At 40.4% G+C, this 24,589-nt stretch overlaps 1 protein-coding gene across 1 annotated transcript; it reads left to right on the top strand.

The window, feature by feature from the left end:
* The first annotated feature begins 7,272 nt into the window (after positions 1-7,272).
* On the top strand, positions 7,273-12,768 carry LOC117215872 (homeobox protein engrailed-1a-like). Its single transcript, XM_033462433.1, has 2 exons — positions 7,273-8,541; positions 11,464-12,768. The coding sequence occupies exons 1-2, from the start codon at positions 7,839-7,841 to the stop codon at positions 11,817-11,819; spliced, it is 1,059 nt and encodes a 352-aa protein (XP_033318324.1). The 5' UTR covers positions 7,273-7,838; the 3' UTR covers positions 11,820-12,768.
* Positions 12,769-24,589: the final 11,821 nt, after the last annotated feature.

Below are 24,589 nucleotides of genomic sequence, written 5' to 3'. Positions count from 1 at the left end.
CTGTATACAACGAGGGAGGAAGTACGAATCTCGTTTCGTCTACTTAACTTGTGGCGAACGTTGCCTCGAGTGTGTGGTCGAGCCATGGCAAAGAAGCTGGTTACGAACGAAGAGCTGACGACCATTAGAATAGAAGGCACCGGGCACAGGTTCGCTTATGCGAGCAGCACGGCTAGTGCCATATTCGGCCGGACCGAGGTGCTGGATTACGCAGAACACGTACCAATTTTACATCGGGTTCCGCGAGGCCTCGCGGTTCCACCGTATTCGTGCGTTTTTAGCCCGGCTGCAGACCAATGTATATATACAGGGCTGGTTGGCTGACTCGTAAATGGATTAATGTGATTAACGGGCAAAGGGAAAAAGTTCGTCCCGGTAATTGGTTCTGTTGTCGGGGCTATAGAGTCTCGTGCCCCTTATGCCCCCTGTGCCCGGTCTTATTGTTCCCTTTTGGCTGCGGACAAGATAGTAGAATGCGGCTTAGGATACGATCAAGGAAAAAAGAAATCCGTGTGACGAGGCGATTCTCGGTGTTTCCCTCTTCTTCAACGTCATAAGAAGAATAGAATTGTACTACCTACATGACGGCGTAATCGGTGTGCGTCGGAGAAAAAAATTGGAGCGCGACAGGGCATTCGAATGGACTCGTTACTCGGCTATTCGTCCGAGACCCTTGTCTACAAATAACGCAAAGAAAGTGGCTCTGCTTCTTACCGACCAGTTCACTTTGTAACTGATTTTATCCAGGAAAAAGTTGCAAGCAAGTTGTTCGGTTCGATGGAGAGAGAGAGAGAGAGAGAGAGTAGTAATATCCCGAGTTTTTATGTATTTATATTTCATTTAGTATAAAATGGATTAGAAAGAATATCGTGTAAATAATATGCAGAACATATACAGATATATTGTATTAGGTTGTCCGAAAGGTTTCTTTCGTTTCACAGGGTGATAATAGATGAACAACAATTTCCGTTTTATTATTTTATTTAATTAGGTATGATCCACTTCGTTCTATTTCTATTATTATGTTCGTGCATAATTAATATAAAATAATATAAAATAAAATAAAAAATAAATATAGAATAATATAAAATAATATAAAATAAAATAAAAAATAAATATAAAATAATATAAAATAATATAAAATAAAATAAAAAATAAATATAAAATAATATAAAATAATATAAAATAAAAAACATTGTGCGTCTGTTACTTCCTTACAAAATGAAAGAAACTTTTTGGACAACCTAATATATAACCGCGAACCGTTAATTTTTGATATAATAAATAATTGTATATTTCTTTAAATAATCCAACGTGTACTCGCTGAAACAGACGCGAAACTCTCGCGCGACGAAGCCCATTCATATACATTGAATTACCCCGGTAAATGCAACCACATTACATTTACACTAAGAAAAAGGAAACCACCAAATATCCAATTGAACGACACGCACATAACACAAACGAGGCAAGTTAAATACCTAGGACCCCACTTAGACACACAACTTACTAAATCAATTGTAGACAAAATACGGATAAAAAGAAGACAGATGTACTGGCTACTTGGTCGAAACTCTAAACTCAACATAGAAAATAAACTGAAAATCTACAAAACGATAATAAAATCAATTTGTACGTACGGAATACCACTATGGGGCACAGCAGCAACGAGCCACATAAATAAACTAGAGTCGCTACAATCGAAGATACTGAGAACAACAGTCAACGCTCCATGGCATGTCAGACACGAGGATATACGCAAAGACCTAAAAAACAATATACAGGGTGATACAAGCGGAAAGGGGGTGATTCTACGCGGAAAAAGAAGTCGAAAATATAGAATAGAAATTCTTTTTTAATTTTTCCATCGAGACAACGATCTACAGTGAGATCCGTGAGATAACGAGAAGTGATAAAGTGCACGCGTACCGAGCGAAAATTCAAAGTCGATTTTCTCGAAAACAAAGCCTCAAACGAAAAATGTTTATTCTATATTTTCGACTTCTTTTTTCGCGTAGAATCACCCCCCTTCCGCTTGCACCGCCAGTTACCAACCACCCTGTATATATTAGGTTGCCCGAAAAGTTTCTTTCGTTTCATGAGGTGATAATAGATGAACAACAATTTCTGTTTTATATTATTTTATTTAATTAGGTATGATCCACTTCGTCATATTTCTATTATTATGTTCGTGCATAATTCAATAAATTAACATGAAACAAAAAACATTGTACGTCTATTATTCTCTTATAAAACGAAAAAAAGTTTTCGGACAACCTAGTATATATACATTGAATTTTAGACATATCTCTGCCTCTCTCATAGGCATATTATTGGGCTGGCAACTAAGTGATTGCGGATTTTGTCATTGCTGCCTAATGACAAAATAATGAATGATTATAACGCTACTCTAATTGGCAATTCTTTATAGAGATTTTATAGATGATACATGTTCTAGGATCTACAAATCCTTTTGTAAAACATTGAATTGACAACTAAGTGATTGAAGAAAAATCAAAATTTTTACTTAAAAATATAACTTTATTCAATTAGGTATTGTCCGTTTTTGTCGATGACCTTTTGCCATCTTTCAGGCAGTGTCATAGTTCCATGTTCATAAAACTTCTGATTTTTGCCAGCGAGAAACTGAATTAAATGTGATTTTACATCATCAGCGTCATTAACAATTTTACCATTTAAGGAGTTCTGCATGGAACGAAATAAATGGTAATCTAAAGGCGCGAGGTCAAGGCTACATGACAAAATCCGCAATCATTTAGTTGCCAACCCAATAGAATCTCTAGATGTCTATCTTTCTTTGTCACGTCCTGTTAAGATCATTTTTACGACAGTTGATCGATCCACCGTAACCATAGACCTGTGTTATCATACAAACAGTTACAAACGGTAACGTAAATTGTATGAAAGACACAGGTTCCGTGAAACAAAATTCACGTATAAGGGAGAAGCTTTGAATTCTCCTTGAAAAGGGAGAGACACGATTTCCTCGTTCATCACCATCCCCGCCGATAAATCAGTACACTTTGCGGTTGCCCATCGCGTTAGAACGGTTTATAAGCAACATACCGCATGCCAGGGGTGCGGTTATCTTCGCATGTACCGGGTGTGCATTATCTCAGTATAAATACACTGGAGCGATCGCCGGACGCGTAACAGGCCGTGAAAATGAGCGACCGACGTATCTCCTGCACGAGGGTAGCAATGGTATCATCCCTCCGCAGCAGGGGAGGTGGGAGTGGTCGTCGAGTGTTTATAAACGAGATTAGGGGAATCATCGATGGTGTCTCGTGTGGCGCAGGGGTGTGTCTGGCATTAAGGGAAGGAGGGAAGTGCACTTTCGTGGATGTACGACAGGCTTGCCCGTCGGATACTTTCAATCAGCCCGATTGATCGTCTAGTTATTTCGATTCGCACCGCATTCGTCGACCGCATTTATTATCCTTATCCCCACCCCACGGTATAACGATTGTTCGTGTTACGCCGTTTGCCAGGCTGTTGGAGGGTTCCACCGATCACTGGTTGGATATGCTTCGCGTATAGGGACGAATCTTCGAACGAGTGGAATTACGATAATTCGAAGTTCTGAATCCATGTTACGTCTCTTTTAGAGTGATCGTGTATTAAGAAGATATTTCTTTGTAAGAATATGAGCGTCGATAGTCGTAGATAAATAAATGGGATATCGGTTGCCAGAAAATTCTCAATTGTCAACTGTACTCTACTTCCACGAAAAACTTATCACGATTATAATCGTTGATACTTAAAATTCAACACCTTGTAACTGGTTACAAAACGAGATGATAACCTGGGCAAGATATCTGGTAGTCCACTAATTTTTAAACATTTGTCCGAGGAAAAACTAGTGTCGAAAGTTTCATGAGATCGGACGAATAATGTTGCGCGATATCTGGTCCGGACGCGCATGGCTACGCGCAGGTTCGCTTCTGCTCTAGAAAATATCGCGAGGCTCTCGAAAAAGTGGCGATACCGGGAAAGGGAGAGAGAAAGAGGGGAAAGCGGAGAACTCGCACGCCAAGTTGCATGTGGATCGAGTGCTATGGGCGGCGCAACGCTGGACCACGCCTCTCGCTTCCCCTCTATGGACGGCGTGGTGGGGAGGCCTTTATCGCGATTGGCCGGCAACCGGTTCGTGAGGTCGTACCAACATTAATTATTCTAAATAAGTCGTCGCCCCTGCGGCGGCTGATTATAGAGTTTGCAGTGCCATAAATAGAACCCGTTTACAAATCGCGTTCGGGGAATAATGATCGTCGCTGCAAGATCCCGCGTCCCGTTCTTTCTTTTGCAAGCCAAACGAAAAACCCAATCAATCCCTGACGTACGAGACGTCGCGATTGGTCTCGCCCTAGGCGTTTTCTCTTTTCGACCAGCCAGTCCTTCCGAGTGACGCGTCTGCTCACGTATGTATTCCTAACGAACGAATTAACCACGCTTGCCCCCTCGGATGAATCCGCTTCTTGCTGGAATACATTTGGACGGCAATCAGCCCGCAGACGGATGACAGCGTCAAACTTTCAGGTAGATAAATCCTTGCCTCTTCTTTTTTCCCGCTGCTCCAGCTGGAATTTTGGCTACGAAATGAATTAACAAAATGCTGTTCCTTAGAAAACCTTCGTAATTGCGATATGTATGATTATTTTTTGTCTGGTACTTTCTAATTCTTATATATCGACTTCGTGTAAAACATAGAATCGACTGAAAATACAACTTTTTTTGTTAACAAAAAGTACCGTTTTCTCGTGGCCGAATCATTAGATCGATCGTTAAATCAATTTACAGCGATCGATCTCTCCTTGACAAATAACAGTGTACCGGGTTTAGAGACCAAAGGAAGACAGTGTTGGAAACTAGTTTAGAGGATCTCTCCCCTCCAAACGCTGCAATGTTCCAAGTGGAAAGTGGCGCAGAGCGGTGCTCCATTCTCAGACGAGGCCGCTATTGATGGATAGACACGTTATGGTTATTTATAGCGGCTATCTCTATTATTGTTCTTACACGAATCTAACTAGCAACTAACGATCCTTTTGTGGTTCACGTGGCAGCTGGTATCCCTAGGTGTGGTCATTAATAAAACCATGCTCTTTAACAACCATACAGCCACAGCATAGAATTTCTTCGCCAACTTCAGACTGGCGAAACAAAGGAATTGCCTTCTGTTCCCTCGGCTAACCCGACCGTGGCGTGGTTAGAAATATAATTTTGCAAGCCACGGGTGAAAACGTGTTATGCTCGTAAACACGTTCACGGAGAACAGGTGTTGCGTAACGTAGGAAATTTTATGGACATGTAAAGAGCCGACTTTTCGCGATTACAGTATTTCTTCGTTCAGTTATAATCGAGAACCGCCGATTATCGTCATTATCTTCGCTAGCATTACCTATTATGTTACCTGCTATCTTGTAAAATGTTCCATTCCACGTTTTTTCCAATAGCCACGTTTATTTCGTCGAATTAACGTTTCCATTTTACGCAATAATTACAATGTCCGTGATTATCAGCGGTACAAAAGTTTATTTCTAAATTAGTTGCGAGATTATTTATTAACATCCGGTTAAATTTCCGAATTTTCGTTAATTACGATTCGATAATGTATCGGTTCGCACGTGATGTGCGGGAATCACGTTTTCTTACGGGCTTTAATTGGCACGATTTTAACGACGGCTCCTTAGAAGTCTCGCGTGCTCCTAATGTATAGGTTGGCTCGTTTCATGTCGTGGGCAAATAACGTTTCCACCAGAACAGCAGAATCTCATGCGATTAGACGTTAAAAGGGTTAATGACTGTAATTTTCTCTTTACTGGTTAATGGTCGAGTGTGTCGTCGCTATTTCTAATGAAGTTAATTACGCCAGCAGAGTGTCCGCGACAGATACCGCAATCATAACGATTTAGATCTCACCTGAACGATAAACGTTTGTTTACCGATGTTAAAAATTACAGTGGAAGAAACAACGTTTTTCGCGATGGGTTTACGAATAGGTACGACCGCAATCGAGTAACTTGAGAATTTTTTCATTTTATCACACTTGACAGAAACGATAAGGGACGAATGGGAACAAATTCGTAGAAGTAAGTCGTAATGTACGCGGATTGGTCGATGAACCAGGTTGTGTCCGCCCTTAAACAAACAATCAATCGGCGCGCGTAAACCGAAGCGAAAGAGAGACGAGAAAAAGATGAGCACGAGAGAGAAACTGTGGATCAGCATCTGCATCACGGGTAATACATTTGTTCGTTAACCGTCACGGGGATCCAACGAAAAAGAAGAAGAGCAATGGCGAGAAGTGGTTCGTTCGATGTGGATGCTCTTGTAAATTTTTGTATAAAGCGATTTCGACGTCGAACGATAAAATTCACGTCAGTGAGAAAACGCCTGTCGACTCAAAGAAATGAATTAGCTGCCTCCGGATAGAAAACCGGGGTGGGGAGGAACAAAAGTATGGAGTAGTGGGCATCGAAAAACAGGAGAGGAGGATCGGAGGGCGTGGCTAGCCGGGGAGGGGCAAGATTGTGGGCAAGATCTTGCCCGAGGATGAAGGGTGGGGGAACGAAACGGGGCGGGGAGAAGCTGGCGCTCTTACTGGCATTCGCAGTGGCGCGGATATCTTTGTTTTTTGGAGAAGCATTGCCAAATTACTTGGAAACATTACGAATATTGTACACCGTTCGCGAATTGCAATTAACACGTGTATGCTAACGTGTACACGAACTGTAATTACAGTTCTTCGTTCCTCGTATTTAAAAAACGTATTGAAAAGAAGGTAAAGCCTGGTACATACTATCTTAAGTAACGATGCTTTTACTTTGTATAATTCCTTCCGAAAATGGACGAGTATTTCATCGACGTAGAAGGAAAGTCGTGCCTCGGAAGAACTTGACAACATATTTTTCCCAAAGTAGCTATACGTAGAAGAGAAGGAAAAAAAACGGTTATAAGTAAGACAAAAATCTGGTCGCCGTTGAAACGAGACTGGAACGATGCAGTGGCATCGATCGTAGTGAACTCCAGCTCCCTACTCTTCGTACCACTGCCGGTGGAGGGGGGCGAGCAAACGGAGGGGAGTAGGGTAGACCTTAGGCCAGTGGGCGGAGCTTGTGACTGAAGAGTTAATAGAGATACAATCGAGGGTGTCTAGTGCACTGCACTCCAGACTGGGGCGTAGGAGGAGTGAAGGGACGAGGGGGTCGGAGGGGAAAGCGGTAAGTAGGGACCACAGGTCCCCTAGTTTAGACATCACTGAGCGACGGATGGACAGCCAGTCAGACCCGTCACAGCACTCGCTCGAGTCCTCGGAAACCTCGAGAAAAGCCAATACTAAGGAGACTTGCAGCTCTTGGAGCTGATCCAGAGTCGAACCTTTCATCTCGCTTCGGACAACAGCAACGTTCGACGCGACAATGTTCGCGGCTAGATGAGCCTGTCACGTGAGCGCGCAATACCACGCAACATCCACCGACGAATATTACGCAATACGCGGGAACAGAAGTTTTAAGACGTTGTAAGTGGCACGAACGGCTGAATGTGATCAATGAATGATCAGTGAAGAAAGTACAGTGACGCGTGCGGTGATCCTAAGGGAAACTTTAACGAGCGAGATATGAAACAGTGAGTCAGTGTCTTGAACCAGTGAACTCTGAGCTCTGACAGACTAGATACGCGACAAGTGTGGCTCTGTGCACTTTCACAAATATGACGGCAGAGGGTTAGCGTTACGGTTGAAATTTCACCGTTCAACTGTCACGGCTGACATTTACATTTGAATCGTATACGTGACAGACGATTCGGAAGATCGAAAGATGAGCGTAGCTCTCGTGACAATGGATTCCGCGTACGGTCTTCGACTGGGAATTGGCAGCCATCATCATCATCATCATCATCATCATCATCATCACCATCATCGAGTGCGTTCACCCGAAAGTCACGTGGTTTCTCGCCAGGATCAGCAAGCAGATCACAAAGACGACATCGAGGCACCGTTGAGATTCAGCGTGGTAAACATACTGAGACCAGATTTTGGACGAGAGGCGATTCTCAACACGAAAGCACCGAAACAAACCACTTTGGCGCCCGGTCACTCGACGACGATTCCTGTTCCGATACCTCGTCACAGTCCTCTTTCTTTGCCACGTGATCTGACTCTATCGTCCAATCGATTGTCGCCCACGAGGCCTCAGCCTGGCAATTTTTCCGTGCACAGAGAAAGGGATCTGTTTTCTTCTCACTGTGGGCTGACGTCACCCCTTCAGAGGAACACTGGTCTCAGCAGAAGCGGAAGTCTCGAAAGCCTAGCGAGTAGCAGAAGTTCCGTCACCGGAAGTTCCGTAACTGGAGCACCTTCCCTGGGTTCCACGTCCTCTACCATCGGCAGCGACTCCTTAAGCGGAGACAGCAGTGCCGGAAATGCCAACAGCACCACCACCAACCAAACTGGACTCAACGGACAGAGTCCTTGGCCTGCGTGGGTTTATTGTACCAGATACTCGGACAGACCTTCATCCGGTAGGATTGTCAGTTATTTCGAATCTGAATTTTTTGAAGACAAACTTTCATATTCACAGAAATACATAAGCATTGTAAAGATATTTTTCATAATAATTTCATCGAAATATCAAATGTAACAACGTTCATTTCACACGAATGGCTTACCAAAACGAAATTTATACTTCGAACAATTTCTAAGAATTTACAAGAATCTACGTAAATAACTTTTCTACGTTCGTTCAGTTCTTCGATTTTATCAGCAACGATAATATTTAACACTATTGCTAACAATAAGAGATTTTTACCATCGATCACATCGATTCGAGTATGAGAAAAATTAATACGTAACTCTAATATACGCGAGACGCGAAACTGAAAGATGACAGGGTGGTCCCACTGGGATTAATACGCAAGATTAATCAAGATCCCACGACCCAATCTGTATCGAGAGAGATATATCTCAGTTAATCGTGGGTATCACGGAAGCGGAGGAACGCAACTAACCAGCCATAGCTCGCCACTCTGGTACCACTATTTCTCTGTGTATCGGCTTAATCAATTTACGTTCGGTGACCGTTACATCTGCAAACCAGTTTCTATGTAAATGAACGCGGGTTTCCCGGCACGTCGTGGAAAACGCTACATAAAGTTCCCCTAATTACAGTTTCCTCCGGTGTAACGCGATCGGATTCTATAAAGAAATACTAGTTTAGACCTAGTCTTAGAAGGAACCGATCGGTACCGAACTACCAGACTGCATACTTTATGTATAATTACAGTTTCAGCTCAGGGTGAACGTACAGCTTTGAATACACCACCTGTGTCAGTTCACAGAACTCTTGGTTCTTCTGAACCTATAACCGCGATCTACCATCTGCGACCATCGTGTCCCAGATATGCGACTTCTATCTAGTGAACAGGGTGGTCCGCGACCCTACCACCCGATAATCGCGGTTACTAATTACCGTAAATCGTGATCGATGTTCCGTTTCTTGATACCGGCTGGTTCTGCGGTTAATTAAATGGTGTTCGACGCTGAGGAGTGATCGATGGCCGATGGTAGATTTTAATCGAGCTATTTTAGCTGGTGCTTATCGTTGCACGCATGTTACTTCGAATTGGAGTGACATTAGTTGAGATACTTTGAGGAAATCGACGGAAGCAAAATATGTTAAACTTGGAAGACGAGTTGGCTCGAGAATTTTTTTATTTCTCCCTGCTTGATAGTTTCAATGGAATGAAACTAAAAAATATTAATACGGAAACACGTGTTCACTTGTTAACATTCGTGCGTTTTTCGGTTAAACAGTTAGTTTATTTGGGAATTTTATCGGAACGGTGTTAATACGCAACAACTTAACAAAACTTTTCAGTAGAATAATTTCTAGTAGATGTTAACATGGTAAGACGAATTAACACGTCGCTCGGATTCTTAGTTTTTTGAATATGTCTAATAATCTTTTTATTTAGAAATTCTAAAATTCCAATTTAATGTAGAAAAATGAATTAACTCGTAGTTTAAATTTTCAATTTCCTGAATATAGGTAACAATTTGTTTTTACTTACGAATTTTAGATATATTTTTTAGGCGTTATTTCGTTTGGCTACTGTTAAGAATAAATTGTATTTAATACTAGAACCACCAGTCAAATTGACTTGTTTTACAATTTTATTAAAAGAATAATATAATGAATTTTATTTTGTCTTTTATGTGTTCAAACTCAAAATAATTTTATATTAAGGCTACTTATACCAATACCAGTCAAAATGACTGGTACTTGTCAAAGTGTAAAAGAATCCTACAATCTGTTTATCGAATCTCAATTAGCCAGTTTCCTCGTTTTGTACAACTTGCCACACGTTTTTAAAATTTTTATCGCGTATCATTCGATATGATGATCGATCGCTAGATGCTAACACTAGAAATACCACAGCAGTCCAAATAACTAATTCTACAATTTTATAAATGTGTCAAGCCTCGTTTAGGGATTATGGTCCCAGATGGATTAATAATATCAAAAATTTACTACATAACGTGGACTTCCTTCTGTAAGAAAGTCATAAATCTGTAAATATAAAAATATTCTATTATTGCGTATTTTTTAAAGACCAGTCATTTTCACTATTTTTGGTAGAAATAGCTTCCTGTTAACTATCGGTAGTTCTAGTGTCAAGAGCGTAAGGTTTGACACTGATTTAACTGAAATTGATTTGTCTTTATCAACTTTCAACTTTGTGATTGTAGAAATCTTTGATTAACGAATGAGTTGGAAAAGGTTAGTTAACATGTCAGTGCTAAAATTTTGAAGGCAATTCATTAGAAACCTTGCTGGATAACTTCGAAAACACGTATTTCTATTCCTTTAAAGAAATCTGAATTCTTAAACGACTTGTTTTACTAGAAATTTTAGTTTACTCTCCTGTTAATGTAGTATTTATTGATAAGTTGCCCTATGAATATTCAGTAGCTGTCAGCAGTGTTTCCAATAATTCTTCTAAACGTTACAAAAACACGATAGCAGGTTAGATCGCTAGATTAATTTACACGTGACATGAAATTATAATCTCCGATCTAAAGGTCCAAAAAGAATTTATTCTTTTTCGCTTCATTACTCTCTACGTATCTGTCCAACGGAAGATTAGTCAAAATTCTCTACCGAATCACCGATTTCTTTGACGTGCGAGCTTCTGATAATCAACGCGAATGCGTCGCTTATTGAAGCAGGACTTACGGATAGCGATCGCACCGTGTAACTCGAGGGAGTTTGGCGTTAGAAATTCCATCATATGCTAATTCGAGTGAGTTTATTTACAGCCGAATGAAGATTCGAAGCAAAACGTCAATGTTCGTATGGTTTACTTACAGCTCAATGAAAATTCAAAGCAATCATGCTATCGAATGGAATTAAAATTAACGAGCAATTAACCGTTTCGTTTCAGGACCACGAACGCGGAGAGTGAAACGATCGCAAAACAACGGAAAGAGCGGGTCGCCGGAAGAGAAAAGACCACGGACCGCATTCAGCGCGGAGCAACTGGCTAGGCTGAAGAGGGAATTCACGGAAAATCGATACCTAACCGAGAGAAGGCGGCAGCAGCTCTCTCGAGATCTGGGCTTAAACGAGGCGCAGATCAAGATCTGGTTCCAGAACAAAAGGGCAAAAATCAAGAAAGCCAGCGGCCAGAAAAATCCGCTAGCTCTTCAATTGATGGCCCAAGGTCTGTACAATCATTCGACGGTGCCCGTTGACGAGGACGGCGAGGAAATCGTGACTGGAAGCAATCATTCGCACTAATGACCAGTAACGTGTCGTCAAAAAGGTTGTTGTTGTACTCGTAAGAAATTTCACTCGTACGATAACCGAACAATCCGCTCGCCGCTTTACACCAACGTTCTAACCCGACGGAAGTAGTTAAAAATGTCTGGAAAGGACGATTCGAAAACGATTGCGTGTTCTAAAGTCGTCGAATTTCTTACGGAAGAGTTTAACTGAAATGGAGGTAGGAAACACGTGTTTAAAGATATTTTAAACGGTCCACGACAATATTTATCGTCGGTCAGAGCGATAGGATCCTGATCTACTTCTATATAGCTACATTAAGCGATTACCAAATAATTTTCTACTCTAGTTTAGACGTAGCTGCAGCTATGAATCTTGAAACGGTGAAATCTTGAGCGATTTATATACCAGAAATACAGACAGAAAGGGAGAAAGAGTGAGAGAGAGAGAGAGAGAGAGAAAAGTGGAGCAAGATCGACGTTCGTTTTTCGTATGATCGTATGGCCGCAGACTGAACCTTTATATTTATCGACTATATGTACGTATATCGGCATAGATACGATTCTAGTACACTGACTTCGGTACGATCCTTATCGATTAGATGCTTAAATTATTTATTTGCCTTGTACATAATTGTAAATACAAGTGATCGTAATGTGTATATGTATGATACGAGATAATCTTTAATTGCCGCGCGAAGATTATATTATTGTGTATGTGCGGAGCTGCACACGGTCGCGTGAATACAGAAACGATCTCACACTGTATATTCCTAATTATCGTACGAGTCTACATAGGATCTATATAGATCTTTCTCTAAATATACTTATATCTCATGTTCGTGTAGACAGACTTGGAAAGTATGCGTATATGGTAGATATATCCCGGTGTCTCACAATATGTGGTCGATATAATCTATGTAACCCGCTTACATGTTGCCACCGATTAAATCGAATTAAATAGATATATGTGTATATATATGTATATATGCGAGCTGTTTCTACATTATTCTCCTGTCCTTGGATATCTTGCACGATTTCAGATTTACTTTACAACTTCTGAAATCTGAGATATTATTTTCCATCGTAATCTGTTTTTAATAATGACGAAAAATTTCTCTTCCAATATTCGGAACAATTAATTAAATAAATATTCACCTCTACTAATGGAACGTGAATTTAAATATAGTTTGCCACTCTACGTAGTGGATAATTATTAAAAAGAAAAAAAGAAAAAGGAAAAACAGGATCGTTTATGGTCGAACGATTTCAAAATGAAAGCGGACCAGAGCAATTAGTAAAATTTACGTGGCCGAAAAGTATGCGGATCGTGGAAGAGACGCCGTCTGTGTATATGGTCGCCATGGACGCGCCTCGTTCTCAGTGCAACGGTGCGGCGCGGCGTGACGCGATAATTGATCCTAAATTAACGAGCCACCCGGTATTCCGAGCGCAACCGACAAATGGAACGTGGCGAGGATGACAGTGCGCGACTAGCTCAAACGCATTCGCGCACATGTCGCTGCCGATCGACATGGGATAAGCGATATGTGCACCTGTTAGTAGCTGCCATACGTGGCTGCCCGCGAACAGATTTACGAAGGTACATTTTTTCTTCCTTAAAGAATGTCTAATACATTCGCTGCTATTAAAATATCGCTATCCTTCCTTAGAAGCTATTTTTCTTCATTACAGATATCTCTACTTTAATTAATAACGTTTGTGTTTTAATTACGGTTCTGATTATTTTCTAAATGTCTTTTTTTATTTATACGTAGGATAGGATGGGGCTCAAACTACGGCTTTTCGTATAAACTTGTGTACAATTTTGTAATAACAATATAGAGATATATTTGTTTCTTGTATTAAAGTATTTGATTATTTAATACCATTATACTTTATTTTTATAAAGTTTATTGGTTAATGCTCTCACTTTTTGCAAACTTTAAATCTTTGTCGATATAGAACGGGCTTTTTGCCCTGGAAATAGGTAAAAAACTCCTTTCGTATTAACAAATATTTATTTAGTGAACTTTTTTTGGTACACAATATTGACGGAAAATATTACGGTATGATTTCTTAAAGAAAAAAATGAAAATACAGAACAGAGATTCGTCTTGAACAAAAAATAAAAATACGTGTAAGAGCTTTTTGGTTTAAACTAAAAACTAATAAAGCTAAAAAAAAAAAATTCTTTTTAAACACTGGCATTATTTCTTTATACTTATCTTACCAACGTCATCTTACATTGAAAACAAATAATACAATCTATTTAACAGATACTCGGTTAAAATGTTTTCCTGTTCAACGAAAATATTTGTCGTGGCGATGCATATCCGAAAGAAACTTTATCTGGATATTCTTTATATCTTGCAATAAATCTTTTCAAGGAATTCTTACAAATATCATATTTCCTGGGTACTCTACATAATTTTATTTTACCGTTTATTACGTTGTCTGCTGCTTGTTTCATTACTTTCAAAGATTTCGTGCCACGATCCATTCGTCTTTTGTAGTGTTACATTGTAATAAAAAAAAAAAAAAAAAAAATAAACGTAAACAATCTTTTAGTTTTAGGTGAAGTAGCAATACACCTTCACGTGGGTTAATAAGTTCCAATACAAGAACCTCCAATATAAGGGAATACTCAAAGGAACACACAACCTTAACGTACTTGCTTCATACGCTGTTAAGCTATTATGTCACTTAAATGTAACTCAATAAAAGCGACGTACCTTTTGAAATTTTTGATCTAAATAATGATAAAGGTCGTTGTATAAATCGTAAGATCGAATGGCGGTTTTGTTGCCCCCTCCTCCTCCGGACAATGCTCCAATCATACGATGCCATTGTTCATCTATTGTTTTATAACGAAGATTTTGAATTCGGGACTTTTTACCATAAATTTAGACATAAAAATAATTGAGATGATCCGGAGTGGTGTTGCGATATTTTCAATTAGAATAATTATGCTATATTGCAATATTATGTATTGTTTTTGCAAGAGAAAATGATTTGATATTTTATAACGAAGATTTTGAATTCGGAACTTCTTACCATAAATTTCGACATAAAAATAATCGAGATGATCCGGTGTGGTATATTTTCAATTAGGATAATTATACTATATTGCAATATTATGTATTGTTTTTGCAAGAGAAAATGATTTGATATTTTATAACGAACATTTTGAATTCGGGACTTTTTACCATAAATTTCGACATAAAAATAATCGAGATGATCCGGTGTGGTGTTACGATATTTTCAATTAGAATAATTATGCTATATTGCAAAATTTTTTATTGTTTTTGCAAAAGAAAATGATTCTTTATATTTAATATATCGGAATTGTCAGAGTGATAAAAATTCGTAATTTTTTATACAATTCCAAATTTATAGCAAATAAATGACTTTCTAAATTCATATGTTTAGTACATATGCGGATAAAGGCTTGTTTTTCTCGTTACTTCAATTCTAATTTCTTTACTGTAAGTCTTACTCTTCTGTCATCAGTAGCTAACAGTGTTTAATATATTTGACGTTCTACAAGCCGGAAATTTATATGTCTAACAACCAATGTTGAATAAAAAGGACAAGTTGAATGTTATTAATTGTCATTAATTTGAACGCATCGGTGGCAATGAGGTTCAGCATCCACAACCACACAGTCTGCCGGTACACGGAAACGGATATGTATGCGGATGGTAGCCGAAACCGGGGATAAATTACTGAGTCGTCGTCGTTGGCTATTGTATTTGAACGTGACGATCCCTAATTGGTAATTCTATCGCGAACCCGTTGCATTGTCCGACGTAATTGCGTGCTACGCTACTTTCGTGTACTAAAGGTAGATTCGATTTTACCGATTATCTGCTATGTACTAAATGCGAGAAACATCGTCGTAATTTTATTACAAGACTCTTTCTTTTATTATACTTAATCCTCTATTCGCATTATTATCTTATCTTATCCTTCTAATTTATTTTGTAATAAATACGAATTGTAATAAACTCGTGCCTCGTTAACTAATCGTCATTTCCAGTTTACAGCACCGACCATTCGGCTCATTTACCAAGCGCAAGTATACGAAATATTAACTACACATTACATTACAGAATGGTTTGTTTCTATACCACTAACGAGGTATCTGTAACCCGGACTTGGTCTTATAACGAAAAACATCAATTGTATCATGAATCCCTTTATGGAGCAAAGTATCCGAATAAAATTAAAAGAACAAGACAAAATACACATCCACACAATTCCAGCTTTCAGAATGGTCATTTCAACAATTTACGATGCCACGCGAAATGGATTAATTTTAATATTCCCGATATATCTAACGAGACGGGAGCGAGGCTGCGGAGGTCGCGTATTTCAGGCCTGACGAACGGCGTCCATACAAGTCGCCATTATTAATTATCATTAATTTAAGCGCGGAGAACCGTGGGGGTTGGTAGTTGTTCGCGGGGCAAAACGGCGCGAGGACCTGGCAGAGGCGGTCACAGGAAGAGTGGAGGCAGGAGAAAGAGGGAAGAACGAAGCGTTGGCGGTGTTCTCTTCCAACGTTGTGAAACGAACGCACAGGATGGTGGCCCAAACCGGGGATAAATTACAGAGTCGTTGTCCTGGCCATTGTATTTAACTGCGACGATGCGTAATTGTTGGAACGCCGTTGCATATACGGCAGAGAGAGAGAGAGAGAGAGAGGGAGAGAGCAGAGTGCAAGAGTGGCCGAGTACAGGGTGGAGAAAACGAGTTAGAAACCCTGTGGGGAAGCGGATAGGGTGAGGAGTGGGTGGCTACGGAGGAGACCAGAGGGATGGCGGAAGGGAACTGCCACTGTGGTCGAGAACCATAGTCATCGGAATGGCCATTAGGGGTCTCTACGGTTCCAAGAGTGGCTCACTAAATTTCACCTTCTTGCACGGCTCGTGACCACCTTGCGAACATCTACAATTAATGGCGCCTCAGCAGGATGTTTATTACAATATCAGAGAATACGTAAGGGCTGCGCTCGTGGCTACTTCCGGTATTTCTGTGGTACAATGGTTTAACTGCAGAAATTGGGAAACAACGTTAACTTGGATTTACGCTGGCTGTAGATCCTAAAATTCATTCGTTGCTAGTATTAATGGTAGACTGATTAATCGTACACTATTGAGTGATTAGGATCAATGAATCGATGCAGACAATGATAAAGAGCGAAACTTTAATTAGTTTCATAGGTCAAGGTTCTCTATTCAAAATCAAATACGATTTATGCTTAATCGGACTCCATGGGATGGTATCTCTAAAAGGTAATATTTTCGAATGAACGAATATCGACAACAGTGATTAGTATAACAGAAAGTGTACTTATTGTTTGTTCGTATAATATTTATATGTACCCATTTCCAGCTATTGGTAAATTACGATTTTCAGAGAGGACTTTCTATAATTATACCTACTAAATAATAATATAATTCTACTCTATAACATTCTGAGATTTGAAGTTCAACTTCCTTTCCTCTGGAACAATGAGATCATTTTTTTTATTTTATTTATTTCGATCGACTCGACTGTATCAACAGACTATAGTAGTGTAAACATCTATATATTCAGAATCAAATAAAAAAATTATACTGTTCCATTAAATTATAGTTTTCCTTATGATCAGAATCAAATGAAAAAATTATACTGTTCCATTAAATTACAGTTTTCTTGATGATACATATTATGAGTATTTACGAACGAGCTAGAAAATGTTTGGTTGTTATTCGATAGCCTTCCTCTCAATGAAGATTTGGCTGGTTAAAACGGAATCTACTGTATTCAAAACAATATTAATCGCGGAATGAAAATTCTGAGGCAAGAATCGCAGCGTTAAGAGATCACCTGGATTCAGGGTGGATCAAAAGCGTGCTCCGCACTCTAGAGACGTTAGTACCCGGTTTCCTCTCGGTCCGACTGCTAACGAGTGTAACGAGGCCTGGCCCGTCAAATTAAAGGCGGGCCGCGCGAGAGGCGAAGGGAAATTTATCGCGCCGCTTTCGGGAACCGCGGGTAAAGGCCACTTAGCTGCCCGTAAATGCGTCGTCTCTATGACGACACGGCGGCAGATGTCTCGCCAATAGATCACCCCGTACGAGCAGAGAAAGAGGCTTTGTGAACGCGTGTCTCTCATCGCAAGCACCGCCAATGGACGTGAAAGAGCCGCGTATGAGTTATGTCGTAACGAGTCGCGACGTTTTTCTCTTACGCACGTGCTCTTCGGCAACGTTAAAAGATTCTTGGACCAGGAAAGATCGAGATTCATTGCGGTTACGGCGATGAATTTTAATCACTCGCCGTCAGACTGCGGATGTTTATCCATTTAAAAATTTTAGGAAATTTAAAGATAAAAAAATTCATAGAATATATAAGCTACATATAAGAATATTCCAGTAACGATATTTAGTGGCTGACATGATTCTCCGTATAGGTTCTACATATCTTTTTACTTGCGCTCATAAAAATACAAGAGTCTGCAGCGGTACATGAGTTAGAATTCGATCCAAATCATGTTGTTGTTTTGCTTCGCAGTATGAAGTTCGTTAGGTTACGTATAATGTAAGAATAAACAAACTCCGAGCAAAACAACGTGGCCGCTACATGTAACCGCAAAACAAAGACAAATTTGAATCTTCCGACTTCCCCCTGACTACTATAAATAAACGGATTATTATAAACAGCGACCAAACGACGTTACGCACACCGTTTCGCGACTAGTACGTGGTATCGACGATTTCAAATATAATAACGATTTTACCTACCAGTAATCTCATCATTTAACCCCCCACATGTCCATAAACACTTGCATTCTAATTATAATATTTAGTATGACAAGAAGGCTTCTATTTAAATTCCATTATCGTCATAGAAATATGAAGTTGCATTAAAATTACTAGTCTACTTATTATTCACACTTCAATTTTAAATTGATACAGTAAAAATAATTCTTACTTGAAGAAAAGATTGTAATTGTCTCGTCATAAAGTATAGGAAAAGGACGGCTATACCAGCAAGAACATCGTTCGTGTTTTGTACGGGATTCGAAAATTAGTAGGAAGATTTACTAGGAAGTTAAGAAAACGCGATGTTGGTGCGAAGATGGCGAGACGGAGCATCGTTAGGGCCATTGGTACCGGTTGCATCGTTGCTAGACTGTTTTTCTTAGTAGGGAGAATCGTTTGACGGGAAGTTAGCGACGTAGTAACCGTTTTATTGGCATGCGTGTACATCGACGCGCCAGAAGAAAGCTCTTTGTTCGTAAAATGTCACTTACATCGGTTTAATACTGCATCCCTCGGCTTGCGCCCCCTTCGGTTATCCAGACACCGAAACCAATCGCTTCGTCAAGCCGATCTTCGACGATGCATTACGCACTTTTCTCGTCTCTGACATTTATCGATACAGGATACTTTGCAGGTCATCTCTCGGGACCTTTGCGTCTTAGTTCTTTCCTCACAATGTGTGAGCATCCTTTTAAGCATCCTACTGCATCGAGATATTTTCTTTGATCGTGTTAGAAGAGTAAAGCAATTTGTTAAGTTGTTTCAAGCTTCTGCGAGAATATTGGCAAATGAAACGTATTTGAAAGATGGAAACGGTAAATGATTCATATAACAGCTACAAAAGTGGAATGGAGATTCTTAGTTTTACGTTAGAAGCATCCATAGAAATTTTCATTTGGTTTTCGTAAAAGAAAAAAGAATAGTTTTTCTTACAGCTTCAAAATTGATATAAAAGTCGATTTACAGAAATTTGCTATTATTTTGGATATAGGACCAAAACAGTTAAAATACAAACGATTTAATTTAATAAGTTTATTAGCGTATTAATCGTTTTTATTGAATTAAATTCATCAATAATTTTTACCCACAATCGGTCTTTTGATACCGTTAATAGACAAAATAAAATATCGTAGCACTCGCAATATTTAAATCTGTGATATATTCAGCATAAAATTCAACTACATTTTTCCCGCTAAAGAAATCATTCTTCATTTTTTTCTCAATTACATCGCCTACCGTTTAAACTAAACTCCTGAATTGCGAAAGGCAACAGTGTAAATTTCGTAGAACGAATGAGGACGAAACGGAACGTTCATCAGTCGTCGCTACGATCAGCCAGATTAATCGGCCGATTCTTTCGTTTTTGGACACTCTAAATCTTTCTGGAAAAATAGAGCAAAGGATGCAGGCAGATTGCTCGGTTGCTCGATGGCTGTGTGTGCAGGCTCCGCGAATTTTCATCGAGCCACTCTTCTCGAGAGCCGCGTGCTATTTCAGCTCGTTAGGATAACGAGGATCTAATGTCGCGTTCACAGCCCGGCCAATTACGCGTTACGGGCCGAGGAGCGCATCTTTCGGCGGATCCGCATTGCGACCGTGCTGTCCGGAAACGAAACGAAGATAACCACCAGTCCAACTTTGTAATTAATTAAGAGTTTTGCCTGATTTTTTGCCCACTCTGTCGTTCCCATTCGGTTCTACCAATAGAAAGTTAATTCTTTTTTCACATGGCTCTTACAACGTCCGAAATTAAAATACTTTTTAATTTCATGAAAATAGTTGATTATCACGATAACGATGCATTTTTCGCATAAAGAGTCGACCAAGTCGCAAGCTATAATGCTACATATAAAGTACTTATTGTCTAGAAAATATTTAATACCAGAAATGCAATAATCCTAAGGATAGAGAGCTACGTAATTATTTTCTAAATTGTTCATTCGGAATTCATCGTTAGTGAATTAAAATTCAATCAGCTAATAAAGAACCCTGAATTCAATGATCAAACTGCCATTACTTGTTAAAAATTTGATTCTGAAGACGAAACGAAAGGTAAATAGTTCCTGTTCCAAAACAGTGAGACGATACAAGCGGCGTTTCTCGTCCACATCCGACAGTTCGATGAAAAACGGAAAAAGACGGCGTGAAAGTGGGGTGTCCGGGTGGTGCGAAGAAATACGCGGACGCATCTGGTTACCTCGGCCCCCCACGCGTTCCCTTGCGCTTTGTCGCGAGTTAGCTAGCCACGGTACGTGAGCGCCTCGCGTTTAAGGTATAAGGGCATAAAGGTTTGCTTTCGGTTGTCTGTCGTGAAGGTCCCGAACATGGTAGAACGTGCGCACGTCTCTCGGCTATATGGGACCAAGAGTCGGTAAGAGTAGAGAGACCACCCAACGCGATCGCGCGAGACTTCTGAAGCGGGAGAGAACCAGAGGAGAAAGAGAAGAAGAGGAAGAGGATCGTCAGAGAGGAAGAGACAGAGCCGATGGAGAGACAGAACGACACAAAAAGGGGAAGGAAAGAGAAGGAAAGTGGGAGAGGAGAATAAAGCGAAGAAAAGGAGAGGAAACCACGAGGTGGATGGAAAGAGAAGAATCTTAAAGGGACGAGGCGAGAGAGGATCGGGCATCTGGGCAAGGAATGCTTGTCGGGTCATTAATGCTCCTCGCTATGCACGCTCCTTATGGATCTGACCAAATCAGTGACCGATTGCCCTCCCCCTCTTCCCTCTGCCGGTCTGTGGCCGCAAAGTGGACCGCGCTCCATCGCTGCAACTGGTATATTCTGATGCGAGAAAGCTTCTGCAGGCTTCCTGATGTTCGTATTTCCTTCCCTCCATTTTCGTCAATTCTTAATTATCGGTTAACGAACGGTTCCGCGAGTTTAACCCCGCGCGGTTGCCAGTGATTTTCCATTCTTCATTTCTAGCTACCAGATAGCCATTTACCACGTTCATACGACATCGCATATACATACCTCCGTGATTCTTTGCCGAGTACTCGTGTCCAGTCCGAGTTCGCGTGTTTTCATAGTTACCGACAACTTTCTTAAGTTTCTCGCGCATCAGTGGAAAAACTTGTATAACACCGTGGATTCAATTGAAATCCGTAAGTGGATTTGGTTGGAGATCCGCGATAATTTACCTTTTAGCGGAACAATTAAGTTTTTACCGAGCTTGTTCTCCCCTCTGGTCGCCGATCGCGATCGTTCGAATGGTTCTCGAGCGGCAAAGCGGGAAAGAAACCGCTGCGCATAAACAGCGCGTTCACATGGCATCCATGAGCTGAGAGTAAGAGTGAAAGAGAGAGAGAGAGAAAGAGAGAGAGAACCAAGTCTTGCGCGGCTCTTACGCGGAACAGGTGCTGCTCGCGATTGTAACGGCGCGCATTGTTACACTGTAACCCTGTACTCGACGAGATACGTAATCTTAGTACGTGGTCTTAAACTATGTTGAAGAACGTCAGACACGAGAACGATAGACGGAGAGAAAAACGCACGGAGAAAAGGGAAAAATGGTAATGATCCTAGGTTGGTCCTAAATAAAGCTTTATGTCGTATCCATTTCATGCGTAATTGCAGCACCGTCGGGTAGATAGAGCAGCGACGCGACGGGGTGGCGGAGCGTGGATACCTGCCATACGCGCCGGTAATTAAATTCTTTGAGAGAACGATCGTGGAATGTACAGGCCGGAGCGCGCAATTAAAAGGGAAACGTTTCGTTTCGTTGCCCCAAAGGACTCTGGTAATTAAAAGAATACGGCCCGTAATCGAGCCGAATCCTTCGCCAGTTTTTCTTTCTCTCCCCTTCTCACCCCATCCTTTCTCATTTTTGCACTCTTTTCCTCCCTCTTCCTTCGGTTTAATTTCTTCCTTTCTTGCTATCGTCGCCCGAGTCTGCCTTTTACCGTCTCTAACTTTTCGCGAAAACTGTCCGTTAGGGATGGGAACGCAGCTTCGTGGAAAGCTCGTCGAGTAGCATGCTAATATTCTTTTTCACCCCTCTCACCATTTCTCTGATGGTGCTCACTTTCCTTTTTCTTTTACCTTTTATCCGTGACGCCTTTACGAGAAGCGAGGGTACGGACCGATTGAAATAGTTCGCAGCAATTATCACGCAAGAGTACCACTTCGTCGACGACTGTTTTCCACCCTTATCAAACGAAGGACCCCTTCGCCATCCGCCTAACCAATGGCGCGAGAGAAAAAATCATTATCTCAGTCCAGTCGATGGTCTTTCGTTTAACGCGTACGAAGAACCGTGCTCTCTCTCTCTTCATACGAATGGTCGATTTACGATAAAACTTTTATGGTTCCTTTCAATTCATCTTCTGCCTTCCCTTTGAATTCTTTTTTATTCGCTTAACTTTTTGACCGGCCATTTCGACATACGGTGCTTTCTCGATCGAAAAAATTTGGAAAGCGTTCGCTTTCCATCGAATCTTCCTCTTCTTTTAAACGAACCTGCTTCGCACATAACGCGTCTCGACAATTAAATTAATTTAGGTTAAAGTCGTGTAATTCACTTATTCGAAAATTAAACGATTTTTGCTGGCCTGAAAATGGAACTGATGCCGAGAGTCGAGTTCAGAGACGAAAATTGTCTACGGGGGGTAGGGGGGGTTGCCATAAACGCGAGACGAAGAGGCGACACTACGAAGCGAGAGAGGGAATACTTTCAAGTTTTATTGGCCTGGCGTGACTGATTCGTCACGCTTTCAGGTGCCGCTCAAAAATTCGACTTGATTAAATTTTTGATCAAATTACTTTCAGTTAAATAAACATGCAGCAGCGAATCAGCTTTACAATGCTGGTTCTCCCGTCGCTGGAAATTCGAAAGTGGAGATTAGTAACCTTCCCCTGTTCCAATTTCCAATATTTTTCCACTCGATTGATTGTTTTAAAATCAATGAATCTTTTAAAATGATCGATTTCTTAACTTTCTGTTACATAGATAATAAACAAGAAAATAGGAGAAAAATAGAATTCTCTCGAGATATCTTAATTCTTTCGACTTTTTCTTCAAACGACTGTTCATATTTCTGAACGAAGAAACAGCAGTAGTTCGCCACTAAAACAAAACACAATTACCCGAGACCGGTTGCCGGGTGAAATTAAAAAGTCGACGAATCAACAGAAGATAATAGAGGTCCGGGCAAGCCTCCAAGACTAAGACGTACTTACATCTCTACAAGAAAATTGATTTACAGGATCCGTTAATTAATCACCAGACTAATGGCCTGCGAGAATAAAGCTTGGCTTGAATCATGAACTGCGAGAAGGAGAATAAGCTGAAATATCATTCCGATCCATTACTCGACGACTATTCATTTTTTCTTTTCGATGTGTTTGAACTCCGGTGACACAATCTGCATGATCTGGAGTACACTTATCATAACTGCAGTGCGTTATGATTTTAAAATGATTTTGAATACGAATTATTTTATTATATTTTATGGTCGATGGTTTTTGGGTGGATGGTTATGGTTTATGGTGGATGTCAGAAGATTGCGTGTTTAAATCACGTCGGGGTCATCAATTTATGGCGGATGTTAAACGCGTTGTTCCAAATGATGAAACGAGTTAATACTTGATATAGTCAGATGTATTTAAAATTGCTCTAAGTACAGAAAACAGAGTAATGATTACTGAATACGGACTACCAAATACTCGACACTAACTGTCCTAGAGAGCATGCTCGTTTATTTATACTGGCCGGGGGAGTACCGGAAAGTTTGAGTTTGACTACGGTTGACGGCGGTGATATTGTTTTGTCCGGAGTTTGTTTATTATTACATTTCGCACATGGAGACGGTGTCAATGGCCCGAGGCAAAACAACAACATGAGTCGATCTCGATTCGCATCGTCCTATGACTCATGCGCCGCTACAGGTTCATCCTAACTTCTAAATGGCTTTAATAAAAAATGAAAACACTTCTATCCTGCGCGACTTCGCGCGTTTACCGCGTTTCG

Source organism: Bombus bifarius, unplaced genomic scaffold (genome assembly GCF_011952205.1).
Source record: "Bombus bifarius isolate JDL3187 unplaced genomic scaffold, Bbif_JDL3187 scf7180000009832, whole genome shotgun sequence".
Classification (NCBI taxonomy): Eukaryota; Metazoa; Arthropoda; class Insecta; order Hymenoptera; family Apidae; genus Bombus; species Bombus bifarius.
Note: the sequence above shows the minus strand (reverse complement) of the source record. Positions and strands in the feature narration are given on the sequence as shown.

Bases quoted from the DNA above. Each gene is read 5' to 3' on its own strand.
- LOC117215872 (XM_033462433.1), top strand. From the start codon at position 7,839: ATGAGCGTAGCTCTCGTGACAATGGATTCCGCGTACGGTCTTCGACTG. The intron at 8,542-11,463 runs GTAGGATTGTCA...GTTTCGTTTCAG, and splicing joins CTCGGACAGACCTTCATCCG to GACCACGAACGCGGAGAGTG.